Below are 19,230 nucleotides of genomic sequence, written 5' to 3'. Positions count from 1 at the left end.
GCTGTTTCAGTATTTCCCAATAAGAACTATAGAAATTATACTAGTAAGTCAAATACAAGAAATGGGGGTTATCCATCATGAAAACAAAACAAATCCACCGAGAAAGTTAATCTTTTTTTATTTCAAAACCTCAAAGTTACAAATTAAAATGGATATGTTTGGTTTTAAGTTTTACTGTTAATATTTGTATTTCTTACCTTATTCCATGGATGACAAGACCAATGAAGAAGACAACAAAGAGGTGGTGCGTGTACCAGAAAACCTCAAAGTAGGACCTCCTAATTGTTTCAGTTGATGATGTGATCATTAATATCAAAGCCAAAGTAATGACTACTCCTGTCAGTCCAGCCAAATATGTAAATGCAACCTCTGTAGGATTCTAGAAACAAGAAGGAAACATCATAAATATGTTTTTTGGTTACTGTCCAAATGAGCCAACTCAGTATTAGCATACTTATAAATTCCACCTTACAGTAAAAGAACTATTTGTACAACTTCATTTTAACGTATAATTGCATGCTGGCTGCAATACTCCAACAAATGCATTTCATACAGCCCCACAGAGAAACAACCTTTCCTCATTACTAGACATCATTTTAATTGCTATGCCATCTGTGCATGTGCCAAGCACCAGTTCTGGTTTCCCCTGCCCTCCTTTTCATAATCACATATTATTAGCTGTCACGAAGCCACGGTGGTACAGCGGTAGCATTGTTGCCTCACAGCAAGAGGTTCTCCTGTTCGATCCACAACTGGAGTGCCTTCTGTGTGGAGTCTGCATGTCCTCCCTGTGGTCGAGTGGCCTCTGAAAGACATGCATGAATGGGCATGCCCTCGCTGAAGGCTGGCAACTCGGCACCATAAAAAATCTACTGCCAATCATTAGCGGACCAGAGTTCTGCTGTGGCAACCCCTAACCGGGAAAAGACAAACATATTAGCTGTCACATTACACTTCATTCTCAGTCTATAGCAGCCATAATAATTTGACCAATTACTACACTTTCTTAGTTTCAATGTTCATGGCCAATAAATATATTCACATCTGTGCCAGTGTCTAGTGGTTCTTGGAGCCACCACAAATGTTAATTTATCAAGTTGTTATTTTATTTATTTATTAGTTATTTGTTTGTTTATGTTTTGTCAACCATGTTATTCCCACTTGGCCTGTGGCCCAGTTTCATTGTAGACCAAGGCAGTACTCATACTAACTAGAAGGTTGGCTGGGGTACCAGGGCAAATTCCAGTTCACTTTTCTGGGGAGAGTTTCTCTTTGTGACAATGACAGCCAACAACAGAAAAAGTGAGAGACAGTTATGAAAATTATGCAAATAATAAAGTCTTTGAAGCAATAAATTACTATTGTGGAGCTGCAAGGTGGTGGATGGGTGGTAGCAAGCTTATGGAATTGATCAAGTAAGTGGAATTGAGTAGTTCTAGTGCTTTGTTATGAAGTGGTGTGATGGAAGAAAGGTTCCCTTTGCAAAATGGTAATGTCTGTCACAGTTTGAATTTATCTGTACAGCCTGACACCTAGGAGCACTGTGAAGAGACTGCAGTTCTATTTTCATTGCAAAATCCATGACAACAGCAAAAGCAAGTGAGTACATAGGAATGTGGAAAAAAAGAATCAGCAGATGTTTCACAGAAGCAAAGAAAATAAGGTGGTACGACAGATGACGTTTTGTCTAAGCAATGTAAGTGACGAATAACACAAAACTAAGAAAAAGTTGGACAGGTTCATTGTATGAGATTATTTGGTTAAATTGTTGGGTTTTATAGTTCAGAATGTGTGCACTATAATAATAAATATAGTAAATTAAACATTTTCTTGTTATGACCTCTGAGTTTATGGAATTGCATGCATGTTTTATGTCATATTTCCAGAAAAAGACTGAGAGCACTTGAAAACCTTCTCTCACCATTGATCATTTATGGTAGGAACCTACTGGAATTTGTTTATTGTGTTCAAGATCTGGGCATTGCTCGTGATAAAGGAATGAGACTTAGGGACAAGGTATCAGCTATCATCAAGACATTGTATTTCTACCTAAACAATATTGTGCAGACCAAGCACAGTATACTATAATTGGACCTAGTGTTGGTAGTAAATGTTGTAGGGTTGTCTCATTTCAGCTATTGCAGTGCTCTTTACCTAGGCTTTTGGATAGTGATCTAGACTGTTTACAACATGTGCAAAATTCTGCTGTTAGGCAGCAAACTGGTACACCGAGAACATGATACATTATTCCTGTGTTGTGGGATCTGTGCTGGTTGCTGGTTGCAACAAGATGTGTGTTTTAGATCCTTACCTTAACCTTCTGTGCACTACATTATCTGGGTCCCATTGACTTGAAAATGCTGCTGAACCTATGTATCTGCAAAATAGCTTTGTTGTTAGGCAAGGGGTTGCTAGCTGTTCTGAGGACTTGGTTAGAGAAACCAGGCAGGATGTTCTTTTCATTTCCTGTCCTTGTCCTCTGGAACTAGACACCAGCCTTGACTTAAGCATTTGAAATAGAGACATGCTTTTAGATGCTGCTTAGATGCTTTATTTTTAGGAGTGTTTGTTGACAGCCTGGTAGAGGAATCTATACTAATAATACTGCATAGAAAAGGGAATATTTGAGGAAATGATGATCTCAGATTTAGTATAAGTTAAGATATTCTGCCATTCAATATCCACATTTTGGGACTCAGCAAAGTTGCTCCCTAGACGTTAAATAGTTACCTTTGGAACACTGAACTTTTGATGGGCACAGCTAGGCTTATTGTAAATAATTTAAAATATGTACAAAGTGGTTTTGGCTTTAACTATTCATTGTCTTTTACTGTCTTAAATGTATACATGCTTAAGCATATACAGGCATATGATAGTTAAAAAAACTCAGTAAACAAATATCGACAGTATACTTAGAAAAAAGTGGGCAGCCACGGTGGTGCAACGGTTAGCATTGCCGCCTCACAGCAAGAGGTTCTCCGGTTCGATTCTTAGCTGGGGTGCCTTCTGTGTGGAGGCTGCATGTCCTCCCTGTGGTTGCGTGGGTTTCCTCCGGGTGCTCCGGTTTCCTCTCACATCCCAAAGACATGCTGTAGGTGGATTGGACACTCTAAATTGGCCCTAGGTGTGAGTGTGTGCATGTGTGTGCCTTCTGTGGAAGGTTGGGCACTGGGCTGGCAACTCGACACTGTAAAACTCCACTGCCAATCATGAGTGGACAGGTGATCCACTGTGGCGACCCCTAACCAGGAAAAGTCGAAAGAAGAAGAAGAATACTTAGAAAAAAGTCTTACCATCCCTGAATATTTGAGAGAATGTATTGGGGATCGACGCTGAGGAATGAAGTACACTAGTAGACATAAAGAATGAGAAATACAAATGAAAAAAAAGAAATGCAGCAGAGATATAGGAATATGAAAATTAGGGTGAAGTAGAGGAGATGGGTAGAAGCAGAACTAGATAGCTAAGTGTCATTTGCACAGAAGAACATGAGGGGTTGAAAGCAGACTGGAATGTCAAACAAGGCATGTTAATGCCTAAATTCTTTGGCCGTTAGAGATAAAGCAGTAACAATGAGAAGGGCAGGTGCAATTGTTGGGTTGGGGACTCCCTTGCCTTGAGCAATCTAATCTTCTGGAATGAGATGATGAGATAACCATTTGCATCTTTCAGCTCTGCATGATGTTTATACAGAATATCATCAATATTTTGGAAAAACAATTACAACAAAGGAGCCATTCTGAGATCTAGGTACCTGTCCACTGGCAGATTTTCTATGTACTCACCACCTTGTCAAGAGTGCCATCTAGTCGGGAGAAACATGCCTGCACTGTGCTAAATTGTAAATTTGCTAAGAACCTTGTTAAGAGCACCTTTAGGCAGGTAGAAGATGCCTGTGTATGGCATGCGCCAAACAAAATTAAATCAACACTGGCTTGGTTCTTTTTTTATTTCTATTTCCCTTACAGATAACTATAAATTGCTGCTAGTGTCTTTCCCTGATTACTAGGTCTGACAACTCATGTCACCATCCCTGAACTTTCTCCAGCAATGTTTGAGGCTGGCAGGGGATAGAGGCATCCTGGGGCAGCATCATACAATTATAGAGAGGGTGTTTTACCTATTGGTCCTCACCCTTACATCAATCTGATAACACCATGTGTGGGAAAGTACAGTGGGTGTTAGTGTTGGACGTCCCCCACATTTATGTAAGGGGGGTGATATCTGCAGGATACTCTACCCTCCATTTGGCAGCATCTTGCAGTTGTTTCCTCTGTCTGTATCTGAGAAATCAAACTCCATGAGTGTGGTCCAATCAGGACTGTTTCCCTCCTCCTCCAGGATGGTCATGCCCATCTTCCCTGTCCATACAGTCAATCACCTGAGCTGCTATTTGAACTTGGGTCACCTGGGCCATAGTCAGGGTTTTATCCATCTGTTTCACTGGACCAGCATTTTGGTTTTCTTGATGTTTCCAGTGAGTAATTCTCTTTGTAATTAATTCTGGACTGAAGTGAATTCCAGACTAAATTTTGTTTTGAGGATAGAATGGAACTGGACTAAATAGATCAGTAGCGAATCATTTCATTGGGAGATTGTGTGAATGTTTTGATAATTCAGAGTGACAAGAGTTCATTAAGAAGATAAATAACAACCAATGTGTTATGCATTCCTGGTGTTTACTTTTAATAAAATTACTGTGCCTGCGATGAGCAAACTATACAAGTCCATTAGAAATAACGTGATGTTAGATATAGAAGTTTTCTTTACCTGAGCTCCTATATGGACATCACATAATGTGTTCAGCAACAATGTCGAATCTGCTGAATTTGTCCAGCTGATTCAACATTGTGCCATGCTCTGCATTTTGACTTTTGTTTTTTTTTTTATTTCATAGTGTTGAACGGAAATAATTTTAATTTTCAACATTTTAATAGTAAACCTTCATATTGCATGAGTCCTGAAGGGTGATGCATCATCCTTTAACTGTGTGGCAATAACAGTTTGAATAGTATGGAGATGGAGAACAAAGAGAAAGACAGACCTATGATTGCCACTGATGAGACAATTCAAGGCATATTGAAAAAATATGATGGTGATCTTTCCAGAATATGAGGAATAGGCCAATAGTACCTTACTAAAAGGACACAAGGCCTAAACAACATGTCCTACATGGACCGACTAGAAGCCCAGTCACTTTACTGCAAATCCAACAGACTGCTAAGAGGTGACCTGTATCTGGCATTCAGGGCATCCTCCAACTCATTACTGATGGATTTACTGCACATCAGCCAGTCAAACTACATCAGAAATACTCAGTCTAGGGATCTAAACCTCTTCCACAACATCAACAGACTCCCCATCCACATAATAGTTCATCCCTGTCCATTTTCAAGCACAACTTACATCTATCAATTAGAAACAGAAAATTTAGCCCAGGACTGCCTTCTGTACTACTAATGGACAGATGCAGCTCCTAAATGATTTATCCCATGTATTGATCCCCTCAGATTATCTGTGGTATGATCCCATTTATTCTCATTAAGAGTGATACTAACCATATAATGGGTAAGGTCAATACATAACCAAATGGAATGGATTATTTTGAGCACAAAAAGGGAAATTGGCTTTGCTTAAAATGGCCGGCAAAGTTAGCTAGCTTACTACTAACCCTTGAGCTATACTAGACCATGGTAGGTTTAACACATGGCAGAGAGAATGAGAGCAGAAGGTATTGCTGGAGTTCTGAAAATAAAGTGAAGACAATGGTAGGCTTTCCAGTGGAAGGGAGGCTCTTTTGGAGCAGTGTCATCAAGCTCTGAAAGTCGGGGGGGGGGGGGGTAATGCCAGACGGGAAGCAGTATGAATTGTTAACAATGGTAGCAGAAGGATCAGGTATAGAGAAAGTGATCAGTGAAAGTCTCCACTGAAATGAAAGTCAGAGCAAATAATTTCAATCAAAGAATATTACACATCTGGAGACTTTGAATAAGAAGTTAATTAATTTCCAGATATTTATTGCTTCTTTATTTGGTAATTTAATTCAGCTTGATAAAAATCATTCTTCATTATTTTCATTTTATGCTTATTCTTTTCAAGTAAAATGGTCATTATTCACATCTATATTACAAGATCGAATGCTTAGGTGATCAAGCACCTAAGCATCGAACTTGTAATATCGAACCCAAAAATGTCAAACAGTGCAGGAAAACACATCAGTCAGCCATGGAAAAAGAAAAATAACTTTACACCCAAACTAAGTGGGGGGCTTTGCCCCCCACACCCCCGATGTGGGGGGCTGTGCCCCACACACACCCTAGCTAACTATACCACCTTCAAGATTGCTCTATAGTAGACAAAATGGCAAAATCCAGTGAACAGCCAAGGGAAATCGTTCCCTGCGTTAAATCGTCTGTTTGTTGTTTTTTGCTTTCAATATTACAAGTTTGATGTTTAGATGTTCGATCACCTAAGCATTCGATCTTGTAATATAGACTCTATTATTCAGTCTGGCTATGACTGAAGTAATGTCCCTGCATTCTAATTTTTTCGCTAGTTCTGGAATGCAGTAATGTCCCTGCATTCTAGTACTTTTGGGTAGCTCTGGAATGCAGTAATATCCCTGCATTCAAGTTCCTTCAGGTAGCTCTGGAATGCAGTAATCTCCCTGCATTCTAGTTCTTTTGGGTAGCTCTGGAATGCAGTAATGCCCCTACATTCTAGTTCTTTCAGTTAGCTGTGGACATAGCCGGCCTTTGGCATAGGCCAACCAGGTAGCCGCCTAGGGCACCACTCTAGCAGGGGTGCTTTTTTCAACATTTATTTGTTTTTTTTTTTGTTTTTTTTTTTTTTTGTAGTAGAAAAATGGTTTCTTTAAAAAGTGTTGAGTGAATACAGGAAAAATGAATAGTAAGACAAACTGTAAAAAAGGAAAGAAAAACGTAATCTGGATAGTGTAGGTAGAACAGGATGAGGGCAGTGGGTGGGTGGTGTGGGGGGGGGGCAATGTGGACCACTTTTGCCTAGGGTACCAGTTAACCAAAGGAAAGCCCTGACTGTGGAATGTAGTAATATCCCTACATTCTAATTTTTTCAGCTAGCTGTGGACTACAATAATGTCCATGCATTCCACAGCTAGCTGAAAGAACTTCTCTTAACTCCTCTAGTGTGTGAGTGGAAGCACTTACACTATAATAGAAGGAGAGTAATTAGAATATATAGCTGATATCTCACAGGAGGACTAGGAGGATGGGCAGTTGAAATACAGGGCATGACAGAACAGGATTCAAGGAGTGACACTGATTACATTGTTAAATAACATTAATATGGACTGGGCTGTGAGAGAGTAGAGTACACATGGAAAAAAGCAACAGTCTTATGATAAACAGTTAAATATCAGAATACGAATGCTTGTGGTTGTCCCTTACATCTACTTGGAAAACGTATTTATCATTGTACCATATGCTACATGGGTTGTAATTAAGCTAAATAAAGTTTAAAGTTTTAAAGAAAAAAATATATGTTGGACTGCAAATAAAGTGGGCATCAAGTCACATAGGAAATCAATAGTGTGGCAGTATTTGCATAATCATGGATTTTTCAAAGAATAAATATGGGACTGCAATGTATAACATTACTGACTGACTGCAATCCTCAGTGATTTACCAGAAAGTCAAGCACATTACCAGGACAGAGCAAAAATATAGGGCAAGATTAGGGATATTCTGCAAAATCAGGGACAGTTGAGAACTATGCTGGTAAGTGACTGGTAATTTCTATTGAACACTAGTGGCAATGCAGTGATTATGATAAGTGACTGGTAACGTCTATTGGAGATCAGTGGTAGTACAGCAATGTTTGTAAGTGACCAGGATCTTGTACTGGACAGAAGTGGTAGTAAAGCAGTACTGCTAAGTTACTGAGACCCTTTACTGGACACCAGTGGTAATACAGCAATGCTGGTTAGTGACCTGGATCTTGTACTGGACACCAGTCATAGTACAGTAGTGCTGGTAAGTTACTGAGACCTTCTACTGGACACTAGTGGTAGTAAAGTGGTGCTAGTAAGTTACTGAGAACTTCTACCAGACACCAGTGGTAGTACAGCAATGCTGGCAGGCAAATGGGATCTTGTGCTAGACACCACTCATAGTACAGCAGTGCTGGTAAGTTACTGAGAACTTCTACTGGAAACCAGTGGTAGTACAGCAATGCTGGTAAGTGACTGTGAACTTCTACTGGATAACAAGTGGTAGTAAAGCAATGTTGGTAAGTGATTGGGATTTTGTACTGGACATCAGTGGTAGTACAGCAATTCTGCTAAGTTAATAAAAATAAATTAAACCGAACCAGAGCCACAAAAAAATGACAAAACTTTTAATTCAACACATCCACAGTAAGCGCTTTCATCCACTAAGGACTTCTTCAGACTGTATAATGTGTTACAAAAAATACAATCATTAAATACACATGATCTATGATGTCACATGACATAATTTTTTCCTTTTAAGGAAAGCAATTAACTCTTTCTTGTCATTTAAACCAGGTGGATGGCAAGAGTTCAGTTTTACTTGCCATTCATACTCCTTCCAACTCAATTCTTCTTCTGCATCAAATTTTTTATCTGCTTCCAAAACTTCACCCAAAACACAAAACTTAAAATTTACTTTGCACTTGTTGTCCTTATAATGCTTACTTAAAGCATTTTTATCATCTTGCACACTTACAGCAAACTTGTTTTCTGAAAATACATTCTTTTATTTAATTCTCTTGTTGTTCGCCCTACATAAAATGCAGTACATGACATACAAACAATCAAATACACTACAAATCTTAATTTACAAGTGTATCTGCCTTTTGTATGCACCCATGCAGTACCTACTTTAATATCTTTGACCTCAGTCAACATCAAATCACATAAACTGCACATTAAACATTTGTACATTCCTGGATAGCTGTATTTAACATTTTACTGCTTAACTGACTCTGAAATAAATGTTTAAGGCTTTTACCTTTTTTCTGCACAAAGACTGGGGCATCTCCCACCTTTTGACCTACTTCAGTACTGCACTTTAAAAATTTCCAATTGTCTTTTATAATATTTTTTATGGTATGAGCATCAACACTGTTAGTAACTTGCATAGAAGTTTTGAAATCTTTTATTTCCTTCTGTTTTGCTATTACTACCCCATCACTCCTATTCTTAACAATTTCTCTGTAGCAGAGTTCTACATCATTTTTGGGATACCCTCTGCTGATAAACTTATCACACAGACTCATACATTCCTTAAACAACTTACCATTAAACTCAAAAAATTATAATTGAGAATAATGGCTAACAATGATATTCTTGTCACCCTTGATGTAAAATCATCGTATACCGTTATTCCCAATGATGAGGGTATGGAGGTTGTTAGGCTTGAAATTTTGAATTCTAAGAAGTTTTCTTCCAATATGGTTGGTCTCCTTATGGAGATGTTAGCCACTATTCTCAATTATAATTGTTTTGAGTTTAATGGTAAGTTGTTTAAACAAGAAAATGGTGTAGCGATGGGTGCCGCCATGGCCCTTAGCTACGCCAATATTTTTATGCATGGATGGGAAGTGTCATGTGTTTGAAAGTAGTTATATGAGATATATTGCATTTTTTAAGCATTTTATTGTTGATGCTTTTTTAATTTGGAGGGGTGATGTTAAATTATTGGAAGAATTCTTGAGTTATCTTAATAATGTTTGTTCTTTTCTTAAATTTACTTATATCTATGATGGTGTGACTATTAATTTTTTAGATCTAAATATTACCAAGGTTAATGGCAAGTTGGTTATAGCTATTCACAAGAAGGAGGTTCAAAACGATTTTTTTTGCATTATGATAATATGTACCCCAAAAAGACCAAAACAAATATTGTCAAAGGTCAACTGACTAGAGTACACCATCTAACTGATGAAGATCATACTTTTAGTAAGGAATGTATGAGTCTGTGTGATACGTTTATCAGCAGAGGGTATCCCAAAAATGATGTAGAACTCTGCTACAGAGAAATTGTTAAGAACAGGAGTGATGGGGTAGTAATAGCAAAACAGAAGGAAATAAAAGATTTCAAAACTTCTATGCAAGTTACTAACAGTGTTGATGCTCATACCATAAAAAATATTATAAAACACAATTGGAAATTTTTAAGGTGCAGTACTGAAGTAGGTCAAAAGATGGGAGATACCCCAGTCATTGTGCAGAAAAAAAGGTAAAAGCCTTACAATTTTATTTCAGAGTCAGTTAAGCAGTAAAGTGTTAAAATGCAGCAATCCAGGAATGTACAAATGCTTAATGTGCAGTTTATGTGATTTGCTGTTGACTGAGGTCAAAGATATCAAAGTGGGTACTGCATGGGTGCATATAAAAGGCAGATACACTTGCAAATCAAGATTTGTAGTGTATTTGATTGTATGTTATGTACTGCATTTTATGTAGGGCGAACAACAAGGGAATTAAATGAAAAAATGTATGAGCACAAGTATGCTGTAAGTGTGCAAGATGATAAAAATGCTTTAAGTAAGCATTATAAGGACAACACGTGCAAAGTAAATTTTAAGTTTTGTGTTTTGGATGAAGTTTTGGAAGCAGATAAAAAATTTGATGCAGAAGAAGAATTGAGTTGGAAGGAGTATGAATGGCAAGTAAAACTGAATGCTTGGCATCCACCTGATCTGAATGACAGGAAGGAGTTCATTGCTTTCCTTAAAAGGAAAAAATTATGTCATGTGACATCATAGATCATGTGTATTTAATGATTGTATTTTTTGTAACACATTATACAATCTGAATAAGTCCTTAGTGGATGAAAGCACTTACTGTGGATGTGTTGAATTAAATGTTTTGTCATCTTTTTGTGGCTCTGGTTCGGTTTAATTTATTTTTATTAGTTGTTCCGGATTTTTTGTTTGTTTTTTGTTTAATGCTGGTAAGTTACTGAGGCCTTCTACTGGACACCAGTGGTAGTACAGCACTGCTGGTAAGTTACTGAGACCTTCAACTGGACACCAGTGGTAGTACAGCAATGCTGGTAAGCTACTGAGACCTTCTGCTGGACACCAGTGGTAGTACAGCAATGCTGGTAAGCTACTGAGACCTTCTACTGGACACCAGTGGTAGTACAACAGTGTTGGTAATTTACTGAGACTTTCAGCTGGACACCAGTGGTAGTACAGCAGTGTTGCTAATTTACTGAGACCTTCTACTGGACACCAGTGGTAGTACAGCAATGCTGGTAGGCAACTGGGATCTTGCACTGGACACCAGCAGTAATACAGCAGTGCTGATAAGTTGCTGAGACCTTCTATTGGACACTAGCGGTTGTACAACAGTGCTGATAAGTGACTTGGATCTTGTACTGGACACCAGTGGTAATATAGTCATTCTGATAATTTGCTGAGACCTTCTATTGGATACCAGTGCTAGTACAGCATCAGAAATACTATTTTTCAGGACTATAATTACCAGTAAACATCAAGCATTCCAGATATTTCTGAGACAGACAATGCCACCTCAAGTGAAATACCTTTGAGTATGCAGATTGGATCTTTTGTATTTTTAATGGGGTATTTTATGTTTTGAGAATTAATACAGTCCACAAAGCTCCTAATGCTGTCTGTTCCAGATTAAGATGTTCTCTCTGGGCTATGCTTTTTCCCATAAGTGCTGTGTAAACAGTCATGTATACAAGTACAGAAGATTACGTTTAGGTCTGTGTGATCTTAACCATATTACTATGTGTTCAAACAATGTGCCTTTAGAGGAAGATTCAAGTGGTGAATTTTGACATCCATTACGAAATCATACAATAAATTAGTTTACAAATGCAGAGACTAAGTCATAATGATTTGTAATACAAGGAGCTTCAGCTTCAGTTTGTGTATCAGATTAATGCACTTCACAACTATTAAAGCTCTGTCAGTTGATACAGTTCTGAAGTGGTTGCTGTCCGGCCCCAAGTGTGTTAGAGTATTTCATGTGGTTAGTATATCTGATGCTGTTCCTAAGTGCTTGCTTTCCCTGTACTTTGATATAGCTTTTAAAGATGTTAGTCAAGTCCAGAAACAGCCCTGTGCAGCAGAACAGTGTGTGTGTTATAGCTTCTAAACCTGTTAGTTGAGTGCACACAGCCCCCTTTGCACTGCTGTATCTGCTACAGCATGAGAGTCAGTACTGACAACTTTGAAGGGCACGGAGTGCCATGCTTATGCACCAATATCAGGAAAAAGATGGATTTTTCATAAACAAAGTGTAGTTTTTTATTTAAAATGTGCCATATTTTTTTCCTAGATTTTAATTCATTTTAAATTTGACAAGGACATCACAACATATTTTTATTTATAGCAGAAGCATTATATATTTTCATTATTAATCAAAAAAGTTAATGCACTGTTAACTAAAACAATAATAACAAGAAAGGCAAACATCTGCTTACTGGTTGGATTTTAGCTAAACAAGGACACTGCAATGCCATTAAGTTTACTAACATCACATAAAAAAATTGTACAAAAAAAATAAGTCTTACTGTGTCGTTAGTACGAACTGGATTCAAATAGTTTTCTCCTGGTTTATCTCCAATTTTAGAAAGTACAAACTGAATAGAACTAGTATTTTGTAGATGGGACGTCACAAACCATTCAACATTGAATAAATGTGCAACTGTATGAATAGCTGTAACAAATAACAAGGAGAAATATTAATAGGATTATTTAATATTAGTTTCATTTATGGTTATATTCATTAGATATGAATTAATCTCACCAACAGAACAGAATTAAACATTATTCATATTTTATTTAAATCTTTAACATGCCACTGCATCTGATCACAGTTTTTTTTCTTTTAGTCAATCCAAATTTATTTAGGTTTTTGCTTCAAACTATCTATAACCAGACTTTTGCAACCTTCTTTGGAAGTTTGGTTTGTGTTCCTCATAAACTTTGACCTATTAAAGCAAGGTGGTGGTTACACTACTGCAGGTAAAGGTGTCACAAATGGAGTAGTCCATCAGTGGACTGTACATGGCATCTATGTTGAGAGTCCTTTAATTAAAGCTACATTCTTAAACCTGAGAATCAGTCCCATCAGCTTACAAGACAGTAGCTCTTCTAACATGTGCTATGTTGCCTCCTGTTTTTTTAACAGGACAAGCTGCCATTCCTTAATACTCTCCCATCTAGTTCATCACATTAGTGGCATATGTCACTATTATTTCAAGTCTGGTTGTTGCCAGATGTAATGTAATCTGTTGTGAGATAAATGATTACCCACATTTTGGTGAATTTAGGAAGTACTTTATCACAAAGTTTAACTTGTTAGCTAAAACAGAACAAGTAAGAGTCCATCAGAAATCTTCTATGAAATGTATTTATTTAAATCATGCCCTAGTCTGTTTTCCAAATAATTATCAAGGAGACTCACTCCAAGTTAAGGTGCAGGAAATAGGTGAGATCTAAGTTAAGGAAAGTGCAATAGTGCTGAAGCAGAGAAAGATGAAAAGAAGGGAAAATGGGCAGGTTGTAAATCAGGGGACTCCATTACTGTGCAAAGTTGAAGTAAAAGTGAAGGCCAATAAGGGCAGACTGGGACAAGCAACTGGCAAGATAACAGATAAAAAGTAGTAATAACGGGATAGTTTTTCTGGCTGAATAGCAGTTAAACAGAAGGTAAGAAGACTAGATTGTCAGACAAGCTACCAAATCATGTAAGGACTGACAGAGTATAGGAATACAGAAAATTTCAGGAAAGGAACTTAAAAACTGAGTGGGAGAAAGGGAAAAGGAGGCATGAGGCACATTAATGGTATCCTAATAACTATGTTTAGAGGATGTTGAAGAGAGGTGCAATCTTGAAAACTTGGAATACTGAGACTGACTTACTCTGAACAAAAATGATAAAGATTATAAAGAGGGAAGGAGGAAAAGTAGCATAATATCAGGAGAAGAAAATAAAGGTAAAGAAGACAGGGAACTAATCACATAGGACTTATGAGGTGAAAGCAGGCAGCAGACCCATGGCAGACAATGGGAGCAGGGTCATTTTACAAGAGAAATGCCAGCGGTTATGGAAGGGGACAAGAACGTGGAAGAGGGAAATGGTTAATATCAAGAATACTAGGGTAACACCTGAAATTTGTAAATAAAACATATGTAGGCCTAATAGTGATGATTTTAATTTTTGTCACAACAATTTCCCAGAAAAGTAGGAACTGTAGATCCACATTGCTCATTCTAGACATTTTTCTGGCAGATGGCTTGATGGTGGTCAATAAATGGTTCAGAAAGATTGACAGTTACAAAATCACATACAGGAGTGGCCTACATGCAACTCAGGTAGACTTCTGCCTAGTATGAAATGGGCATTGGAGTAGAATCAGTGATTACAAAGTCATCCCCAGTGATACAGTCAACCCCAGCATAAATCATTGGTTGCCACAATCAGCTGCCAACAGTGGTCAGAGAAGGCTTTAAAGTCAACAGAGACAAGGCTGAAGACCTGGAAGTTAACTGGAGGAAAGCAAGAGTTTAACCAACTTCTCAGGGCTTTAGCACCTCAGAAAGAAGAGAAAATAAATGGAGTTGAAGAAGAAGAATGGTAGTACCTCAAAACAGCATGTGTGATGACCACAGATATAGCTACCTGGCACAGTCAGGTATGGAAATAAGGTATATAAGGAAAGCTGGTGGTGGAATCCAGAAGTCCAGGAAGTCAACAAAAGGAAGAAATGCAGGAAAAAGCGGGAGATAGAAAAGACAGACCAGGCTATGAAGGAATACTGGTTGGTGAACAAAGAGGCTCAGACAGCAGTTGCAATAGTGATTGATAAGATATCAGAGGCGCTCCACCAGCTTCTGAGAAGTGACTAAGTAGATGGCACATGAACTCTCTCAGGTTGCAAGGCAAAGACAGAAAGACAAAGAAGATAGTCATCAGACACCGTTTATAAAGGATGTCAATAGCAACTTGCTTACCAGTCCAGATGACATAAAAGGCAGATGGGAGAAGTACTTCCAGCAGCTTCTGTATGAGGAAAACTCCACAGAAGCTGTACTGCCACAGACACAGCCTACAATGAAAGAAGAAGAGAAGCTCACCCTAGAAAAAGTAAGTACAGCACCAAGCAAAATTAAGTATGTGAAATCAGGAGGCTCAGATTAGGTCACAACAGATATGATCAAGCTGTTGTGAGACTTAGGAAAAAAATGGTTCCTGAGGGTACTCACAGCAATATGATGAGAAAGACATATCCCATTTAACTTGAGAATAAGCATACTAGTGCCAGTGTGCAAGAATAAAGAGGACATTCACAACTGTGAGCAGTACAGAAGTATGGCACTCCTGTCTCACTGCATGAAAGTTTTGGAGAGGGTGATTGATATATGAATATGTAGATCAGTATAAAATAAGACAGAAGATGAGCAGTTCAGACTCAGATCAGAATGCAGCACAACCAAACTAACGTTTGCAGTAAGACAGATAGTTGAGAAGAAGATAGAGATGAAGAAACAGTCCAACTGAGTATTCTTAGACTTGTAGAAAGCATATGACAAAGCCCCAACAAAGCTAATTTGAACAGTCCTGCATTGTTTTGAAGTTCCAGAAATATTGGTAGATTTAGTGCAGGCTATGTACAAGGACTCAATGACATTAGTGGGAACCATACTTGGACTCACAGATAGGTTCCCAGTGAGAGTGGATGTACATCAGAGTTCATCTCTGAGCCAGCTGTTTTTCATGCTGGCCATAGACTGCATTAGCAAACAGCTCAGATGGGACAGATCAACAAGGTTGCTGTATGCTGACAATGTGGCATTACAAGCAGACTATGAACAAGAACTTCAGTAAAGTATAAGGCAATGGAATGCAAAACTGAAGCCACATGGTATTAAACTAAGTGCAACTAAGACAGACGTAATGGCAGCAAATAGCTGAAATCAGAAGAAGCCGAGCACTGAGGTATAAGGGAAAATATTGGAACAAGTTAACAGCTTCAAGTACCTGGGAAGGATATTGAGAAGAAGGGAGGTCTGAATGAGGAGGTCAAAGCCAGAATTAGAGGGTATGCATCTTACTTGCACAGAGTGTCAGGGGAAGTGCATGACAGAAAAATGCCAAAGAAGTTGCAAAGGTGCACAAAACAGTGTTGCAACCAGTATTACTGTGTGGTACAAAAACTTGGGAAATGAAGGTAGAGCAGTTGAAGAAGCTAAAGATGATGCAGAAGAAGCACCTGGGATGGGAGGTAGAATGCACACTTTGGGAGAGATGAAGAAATGAGAATATCAGAGCAGAAGTTCAAGTAACTCCAATTGTAGAAAATGTCAAGAAGAACCGATTATGGTGGTTCATGCACATCTGTAAGAAAGCATTAGACAATCTGGTGAAGAAGAATTGGTTCATAGAGAAAGAAGGAAAGAGAAGATGAAGGCATCCTGCAAAAAGAGAAGACTAGTGACAGTCAGGAATAACCATTGAAGAAGGTAGGAGAGTGTCATTGAATCAAGAGAGATGATAACAGTTAATGTGACACCCCAACAGTAAACAGAAAATGGAAAAAAAACAATAGATGTTAATGATGAATACTGGAAGCTGAATGAAGAGGGAAGCAGGAGAAGTGGTGAAAAATGTGGTGGGGATAGATTTTAATGATTTGGTTACTGAATTTTTTTTTATTTCAGTTTATCTGTTGAATTGTTACTTGCTCTTGACAATCTCAAATTGACTATAAAATATTAATCAATGAAAAAATAAACATGTATTAAATATATGTGGTACTGAAAGTCTTGACTATGGGACAGACTGCTTTATTACATAATAATATTTAAATTCTCATGTGCAAAAGGTTTTGTTAATGTCATGTCACTGCTTGTTGCATATGCTTTTTGGCTTGGGTCATGACAGAAAATGGACCTCAGTACAATTAATTTATTGAGTTAACAAATGTAAATACATAAACAAATAGACAAAAACATGAGGGTGAATAAATGAATAAATAAAATGAATACTGTAACAGTGGCTTCAGAGAAAATTAGGTTATTTGAGAAGCTAAAGTACCACAGGAGGAAAAGGAAGACCTTAGAGGAAAAGTGACTGGGGATGACAGGATGAGGTTTAGAGGGTAATAAATACTGAAAATAGAGAGTATACTCTAATGAGGAATTACCATATTTAGCATGTAGGTTGATCAGATTTTTCTGTGGGAATGGGATCCAAAGATAAGGTGGAGGAAATCTAAATTAAGAACTGGAAATAAAAGATAGGTATTTTCCAGCAATACTCTGGTAAAATCAAAAATTGGTGTAGTAAGCCATATTGTCACAGTGGGTGACAATGGTCAATTTACAGGTGGAGGACTTTAAAAGTAAAGGAGCAGTTGATGGGGGAATTATACAAGTTCTGCAGGGAACAGGAGTGAGGTAAAAAACAGGGGATTGATAGTTTGGATAAAAACAACATTTAGAGTGGGCTATGAGAAAAGGAAACTTTTCCAAGGATGAAGGCAAAGGAAGATGTAAGGAACTTGGAAAAACGATCTTATATGAACAGAAGGAATTGTGGGAAAGTGAGAGAAGGGGGAAGGAGTTAAGCATGAAGGAAGAAAAGGTTAATCATAAACTATGGGTTACAGTGATGACAAGAATAGAAGCAGAGCAGAGTGTAGACAAAGAGAATGAAACTGGGGGACCCTAAATGAAAGAATGGCACTGTTGGAGTTTTTGAAAGAATGTAGAGAGAAGCTGCTGTTAAAAATGGGATAAATAGTTGGGCATATACAATGTTGCATGCTACCTATAGGAATCAATCACATTAGGTTAGAAAGGATTGGGAAGAGAAATTGGATAAGCAATTCACAAAGAAACAATGTGGGGGTGTATGTATGGTTCCCAAATATGCAACAGAGTCTAGAAGATTTAGGGTCTTTGCTTGGAAAGTGTTTGCATAGGTATTTTTATATCCTAGGCTGACTCTAAAGAATTTTTCCTCAGGGAGATTGCAAATGTTGGAGGTGTGATGGGAAAGAATGATGAAATTGGGAACGTATTTTTTTGGGAATGTAATCAGCTAGCAGACTTTACAAATTCCTTGCAGACCACTCAACAGAAATACTGGGTGAGTAAATTGGTATAATTAAAAATAATTTTTTGAGCTATGACACAGAATCGGAATTGCTTAGACATAGTAAGGCTTGCTCAGTTTATTTCTGATGGCTAGAAAGCAAATACTAGAAAATGGAAATCAAAGTCTAAACCAACTCTACTAAACGCAGTGAATATACTAACAGAGATAAAACAACAGGAAGTGGTATATTTAGAAAAGTTTAGGAGGAGGAATGAGGTTTAAGGGAAGGCAGGAACTGAACGAGTTTTGTAATTTTAATCTAACAATCACTGGATAGATTATAAATGATGTATAATGTTTGTAGCTGAAAATATGACAACATGGTTTGTTTCATTTATATTAATGTTACATTGCCTATGTCATAAGAGAGAATTTAATAAAGGTATTTCTTGTTAAAAAAGAATAGAAGCTGAGTGTTTACAGACAGATATTTCTTGTGGCTTCAAGAAGAAAAACAGGTAAATGTCTGCATGAAAAATTAATGAAAGCAACATACCCAGAATATAAAGGAGGTGATAGGAAAGTGAAGGTACCTTGAAAGAGATAAAGTAATTAGGGAAAGATTAAGACACACCTCAAAGTCTTATACAAATTCTACAGTAGGGCTTACAAGGAATGGCAAATTACATGGGAGAGACGGGGATGATTAGTTTGACAGGGGCAGATGTGTGAAGAACAGTAAAGAACCAAAGGTTAATAAGATTGGTGTAGCAGACAAACTTTAAGCTGATTTTTTAAGAGGTGAGAAGAGGCTTTTTTCAGGTGCCATCAGATGAGTATAATTCAAGAAATAAGAGAAGGAAAATAGACACCTTAACAGAGCTGTTGAAAGTTGTTATTTTGCCAAAGGAATGGAGGAATAAAGGGGACTCGAGTAATACAGGCCGAGTTCATGTACAACTTAGATGTTAAATTATTATTAGAGTTTAAACAAGGTCTTGCCAAAAAAAGTATTGAATTAGAATGGACATTTTCTGAAAGGGAGACAAGTTTAAACTGAATCTGATTATCAGGTGTTTCTCCTAACAGTCATCTGCAGCTAAACAAATTAGTGAGGGCAGAAGTGTAGGCTGTTACCTTTC

General features: G+C 37.7%; 1 protein-coding gene across 1 annotated transcript in view; it reads right to left on the bottom strand.

Moving 5' to 3' along the window:
- The window catches only part of LOC122802686 (cytochrome b-245 heavy chain), a 430,240-nt gene that overhangs the window by 163,736 nt on the left and 247,274 nt on the right, over positions 1-19,230 (bottom strand). The window contains exons 5-6 of the mRNA XM_044072409.1: positions 12,555-12,700; positions 198-379 (exon numbers count right to left, since the gene is read on the bottom strand). Of these exons, the coding sequence (XP_043928344.1) occupies positions 198-379; positions 12,555-12,700 (328 nt within the window). The remainder of the gene's footprint in view (positions 1-197; positions 380-12,554; positions 12,701-19,230) is intronic.

Source organism: Protopterus annectens, chromosome 5.part0 (genome assembly GCF_019279795.1).
Source record: "Protopterus annectens isolate FY-2018-M chromosome 5.part0, PAN1.0, whole genome shotgun sequence".
NCBI lineage: Eukaryota > Metazoa > Chordata > Ceratodontiformes > Protopteridae > Protopterus > Protopterus annectens.
This window is presented reverse-complemented; position numbering and strand designations above follow the sequence as displayed.